We start from the raw sequence: 5862 nt of genomic DNA on the forward strand, positions 1-5862 counted from the left end.
GTGGGGTCCTCATGAAAGTATATAAGTGCAGCTACCCCCCTTTTCCTCAGCTGGAGAGGACACACGAGATAGCCTGGTCTATCCTTTGTTTCCTATCCAGTTCGGGAGGAAGGACAGGAACAGAAGAGGAATTGAGAACTCTGCCATTTGTCAACTGCCCCAAACTAAACTCAGAGAGAGTGTTCCAGGAGCTGCTGCAGTGGCTGACACTCTTGGTAAATTGAGCTTACTGCTCAAGGCAGGACAACAGAAGAGAGGAACAGACCGATTCTCAACTAACTCTGAATTAGGTCAGAGGGTAGACCCACTATGTGTCTGCACCTAGTTGATCGAGTCCTGTCTGTGTCTAGCCTTTGTTTCCTATCCAGTTCAGGAAGGCAGAAGACAGGAACAGAATAGGAATTGAGAACTGTGCCATTTGTCAACTGCCCCAAACTCAACTCAGAGAGAGTGTTCCAGGAGCTGCTGCAGTGGCTGACACTCTTGGTAAATTGAGCTTACTGCTCATGGCAGGACAACAGAAGAGAGGAACAGACCGATTCTCAACTAACTCTGAATTAGGTCAGAGGGTAGACCCACTATGTGTCTGCACCTAGTTGATCGAGTCCTGTCTGTGTCCTGTAGGAAAAAAGGAAACAGATGAGCATTCAGATCGTGTAAACCAATGCTCTAGTAATGACGGGGGGGATATGGTGAGAAAAAGGAAAATGTGAGAAGGAGAGAATGTATGTACACAAGACTGGTAAGTAAGTTTGTAGGTGTGAGATCCTCATGAAAGTATATGGCAAGTGCGAGTCTATCCCACTTCCTGGAAACAGATGGAAACAGATGAGCATTCAGATAGTTTAAAAAAAATGCAGGAGGATATTTTTGTCTTCACAGGAGGATAGGATAGTTTCTCTTCACAGCACCATGAGATCCCGTTGGCATCCCCTCGACACACACGGTTCTGTCGAATACGGGGGCCCGGGTGAAAGCCCCAGATCGCACAGTGGCTCGCAAGGGTCACCGTGCCTTGTCCGGGGGGCCTACGAGGGAGCTCCAAAGCGCCCAATTGAGCCGACGGGTACACTTTGAGGGGTATCAAATGCTAAGCTCTGGCCCCCCCCCAGGGCCAGAGTGAAGCCTTCATTGGGCGCGCCCCCAGCTGCTGGCTCCTTCACCCCCCCCCCCCCTTCCCAGTCCCACAATGACTGGATGAAAGTTGGAGCCAGGGCGGGGTCAACTTTATTTGTTTTTGTTTTCTTCACAGCACCATGAGATCCCGTTGGCATCCCCTCGACACACACGGTTCTGTCGAATACGGGGGCCCGGTGAAAGCCCCAGATCGCACAGTGGCTCGCAAGGGTCACCGTGCCTTGTCCGGGGGGCCTACGAGGGAGCTCCAAAGCGCCCAATTGAGCCGACGGGTACACTTTGAGGGGTATCAAATGCTAAGCTCTGGCCCCCCCCCAGGGCCAGAGTGAAGCCTTCATTGGGCGCGCCCCCAGCTGCTGGCTCCTTCACCCCCCCCCCCTTCCCAGTCCCACAATGACTGGATGAAAGTTGGAGCCAGGGCGGGGTCAACTTTATTTGTTTTTGTTTTCTTCACAGCACCATGAGATCCCGTTGGCATCCCCTCGACACTCACGGTTCTGTCGAATACGGGGGCCCGGGTGAAAGCCCCAGATCGCACAGTGGCTCGCAAGGGTCACCGTGCCTTGTCCGGGGGGCCTACGAGGGAGCTCCAAAGCGCCCAATTGAGCCGACGGGTACACTTTGAGGGGTATCAAATGCTAAGCTCTGGCCCCCCCCCCAGGGCCAGAGTGAAGCCTTCATTGGGCGCGCCCCCAGCTGCTGGCTCCTTCACCCCCCCCCCCCCCCCCTTCCCAGTCCCACAATGACTGGATGAAAGTTGGAGCCAGGGCGGGGTCAACTTTATTTGTTTTTGTTTTCTTCACAGCACCATGAGATCCCGTTGGCATCCCCTCGACACACACGGTTCTGTCGAATATGGGGGCCCGGGTGAAAGCCCCAGATCGCACAGTGGCTCGCAAGGGTCACCGTGCCTTGTCCGGGGGGCCTACGAGGGAGCTCCAAAGCGCCCAATTGAGCCGACGGGTACACTTTGAGGGGTATCAAACGCTAAGCTCTGGCCCCCCCCCCAGGGCCAGAGTGAAGCCTTCATTGGGCGCGCCCCCAGCTGCTGGCTCCTTCACCCCCCCCCCCCTTTCCCAGTCCCACAATGACTGGATGAAAGTTGGAGCCAGGGCGGGGTCAACTTTATTTGTTTTTGTTTTCTTCACAGCACCATGAGATCCCGTTGGCATCCCCTCGACACTCACGGTTCTGTCGAATACGGGGGCCCGGGTGAAAGCCCCAGATCGCACAGTGGCTCGCAAGGGTCACCGTGCCTTGTCCAATGGGGGCCTACGAGGGAGCTCCAAAGCGCCCAATTGAGCCGACGGGTACACTTTGAGGGGTATCAAACGCTAAGCTCTGCCCCCCCCCCCCCCCAGGGCCAGAGTGAAGCCTTCATTGGGCGCGCCCCCAGCTGCTGGCTCCTTCTGCTGCTGCTGTAAAATGAGGAGTATATGCTAGGAAAAGGAGAATGTGAGAACAACGTACAGAATGTACAGAATAGTAGAATTATGTTGTAATGATGAGACAGGGGGCATTTGCAGTAGTCCACAAGTGGATGGTAAGTTTTCTTTTTATTCGTTTGGTTTCTCCCCACAACTTTATCAAGATCTACCCCCCATGGTGCCCACTACCAAACTAAATTACTGGACTCCAAAATGTTTCACCAGTATCACTGATGTGTTGAGTGTTTAGGGGAGGGGCTTGTCCAAGTCTATATAACACAGCTGGATAGACATTTCGCTTCACTCCTCTGCTGGTGGATATATTGTATAGAATATAAGTGAAAGAGGGAACACTTCCATCATGTCCTATTATGAGGTCTGTAAACTACCAGCATGGGCCTCAGCCAATGACCTCGAAATTAAAAAAAAGCTTGAGTAACACTTGCTACATTCACTTACCCCCTACCCACGCTTGTTTGTCACCAGCACTACTATTTGGAAGATGAGTTCAATGACACAGGCTCCGCTTCTGGGGACCTAGACGGTTCTGGATACCTGGACCTAGACGAGCCCTGTGATATGGAGCCTCTGTTGACCCGTGACTCGCAGCAGGTCCTCTTACCTGTGGTCTATGCCCTCATCTTTACCCTGGGTATCACCAGCAATGGCCTGGTTGTCATGGTGGTGGGCTGCCAACGGTATTTGTTACATAAGAGGATTTGACCCTTTTACTCAGACATTCTTGGACCTGTGTTTTTTTTTTTTTACCCTTTTTTTTCCACCAGTAAACCTGTTTGTGTTGTTGAGTAGTCAGTTTGAAAACGTTGTTCTTAACCATCTGCGCTTCCAGGCCACTGATGTGATTTAACTGCTGTGTGTATGTGTGTGTATACAGGTCCAAACGCAGCCTTACAGACCGGTACCGTTTACATCTCTCTGCTGCGGACATTCTGTTTCTCCTGGTGCTGCCATTCTGGGCTGTGGACGCGGCGCTGGCAGAGTGGAGATTTGGCTTGGTTACTTGTGTCTGCGTCCATGTCATCTACACAATCAACCTGTACTGCAGTGTCCTCATCCTGGCCTTTATCAGCCTGGATCGCTACCTGGCTGTAGTTCGAGCCACTGGCACCGGGTCCCGTGATCTGAGGCAGCTACTGGTCCACAAGCTGGTCTATGTGGGTGAGTGTCTCCCTGCCTCTCTTTCTTGTGCTTGTGTCTCCCTCTCTGAACACATGTTCCTCTCGCTCAATTTCCACTTGATATATTTTCTTAACTCCCCTGCTGTTCTCTCCCCCTCCCTCCAGGCGCCTGGTTGCCAGCCGGTCTGCTGGCGGTACCCGACCTGCTATTTGCCCGGACTCAGACAGCGAATGACGGGAGGATCATGTGCCGGCACTTCTACCCGGAGAATAACGCAGTCACAGTATGGGTCGCAGCGTTCCATCTCCAGCTGGTGCTGGTGGGCCTGGTGATGCCTGGGCTGGTTATGCTGGTGTGTTATTGTGTCATCATTTCCAGGGTGACCCGGGGCCCCTTGGCGGGTCAGAGGCAGACACGCAGAGCCGCCCGGACCACCATGACCTTGGTCCTCTGCTTCTTGTTGTGCTGGCTCCCTTATGGAGCGGGCATCTCCATTGACGCACTGAAGCGCTTGGAGGTCCTGCCCAGGAACTGCAGGCTGGAATTGGTATTGGAGTTGTGGCTCTCTTTGAATAAGCCAATAGCCTACTTCCACTGCTGCCTGAACCCGCTGTTGTATGCCTTCCTGGGAGCAAAATTTAAAACCTCTGCCCTCAGCGTGCTATCTTTGACTTGGACCTTCACCTGATGGTTCTACCCAGGATACGCGCTGAGGCGTACACCATTTCAGAATCTACAGGCTTCGGATGATATCAGCCTATTAAATGGCCATTATCACAACCCTTATAATGCCCATGCAATGGAGCCAGTATGGACATTTTATACAGTATACTCCCACTCACCAGTATGGTTTTTATCGGGCATTCTGTAGGTTGATAGTGTCGTATGTGTCTCATTACTCTGACCTTGTGTTCTTCAGAATCTCCCATTTGCTAACACTAACCTACTAACTCTAAAACTAACCCACTAACTCTAACCATCTGGTATGTTCATTCTATATGATACATATGAATATCAACAAACACAATGGTTGATAACAAAATACTGGTCAGTGCTGCATGGGTTGATAACGAACATTTAATGGGCTGACATATCTGAAACAGCAGTAATGCAGAATCAGAGTCTTCCACTTTACCCCCCAGAGGATAGTTATTAATGTGTGTTCTTGTAAGTGTGTATTGTGTATTTTGTTACCTGTTTATTGTAAATCGCTTTGGATTAAAAGTGTCTGCAAAATGCCTAAACTGTAAACTGTTCAATGAATATAAAGAATGGAAAGTATGCATAATTGTACTGGTTTTGGCTCATTTTATTTATTTCTAAGTCTATTGCAAACAATGTGTCCCATTATATCTTTTTGTATTATTCTACCTAAGATACTGCAAGGAACTTTTGGAAAGTAGGCAATTTGACATTGTTCCATTAATAAAAAGCTTGTCATAAAACAGCTAATCTCATGACCAATTAGCGCCACCATCAGGCCGCTGTGTGATAGATAATCTCATGCGCCGCCTGAACAAAGCTAAATACTGCTATTGAAATACTGCAAGGCAGTTATCGGTGGGGCCTCTAGTTGAAAACCTCTATTGTAAACAATGTTGATGTTTAATGATACATTTACAGTAAGCAGGAGACAGATAAAGACTTGTTCAATGCAATTTATTTAAAAAGAACAAGAAATAGGAGTCGAATACAATAAATGTAAATGACAAAAACGGTGTCTCAGAAGCATTACAGTTGACATTGCTGTAATAAAGGCCTCACTATTGCCATTGGGCCAATATGATCACTTCTAAAATGATGGCAGACATGTTGTACTTCATCGCTTCTGGTCCCTTCATCCAGGTCTTTCATTTCTCCACTCCATTTCTCCTCATTGACCCGGACACGCTGGAAGAATTTGGCCAACATGTAGTACAAGGTACACATCAGATCGATCCAAATATGCTCCTTTCCTTCCTTGGGTAACAACTTCTGTTGCACCTTGTCTTGGAAAAACTTCCCCTGGTACTTTACTGCCTTGGTTACCTTTAGTGTTTGGTTAATGGACACTTGAAAACCAATAAGATCTCGCAACAGGTGTAAGGACACGGAAGAGTTCCTCTGGTGAATCGGCCGTCTGTGTGAGCAGCATCTCTCAAAGACAACCCCTGAGGAC

The 5862-nt window shown here is 49.7% G+C and overlaps 1 protein-coding gene across 1 annotated transcript; it reads left to right on the forward strand.

The window, feature by feature from the left end:
• Positions 1-1992: 1992 nt before the first annotated feature.
• On the forward strand, positions 1993-4392 carry LOC308280922 (C-X-C chemokine receptor type 4-like; the record flags this gene model as incomplete). Its single annotated transcript, XM_080755224.1, has 4 exons — positions 1993-2100; positions 3051-3262; positions 3460-3743; positions 3869-4392. 4 exons carry the CDS (start codon positions 1993-1995, stop codon positions 4390-4392), a joined length of 1128 nt encoding a protein of 375 aa, XP_080611350.1.
• Positions 4393-5862: the final 1470 nt, after the last annotated feature.

This window comes from Nannobrachium achirus (assembly GCF_963921795.1).
Source record: "Nannobrachium achirus genome assembly, contig: SCAFFOLD_185, whole genome shotgun sequence".
Taxonomy (NCBI): Eukaryota; Metazoa; Chordata; class Actinopteri; order Myctophiformes; family Myctophidae; genus Nannobrachium; species Nannobrachium achirus.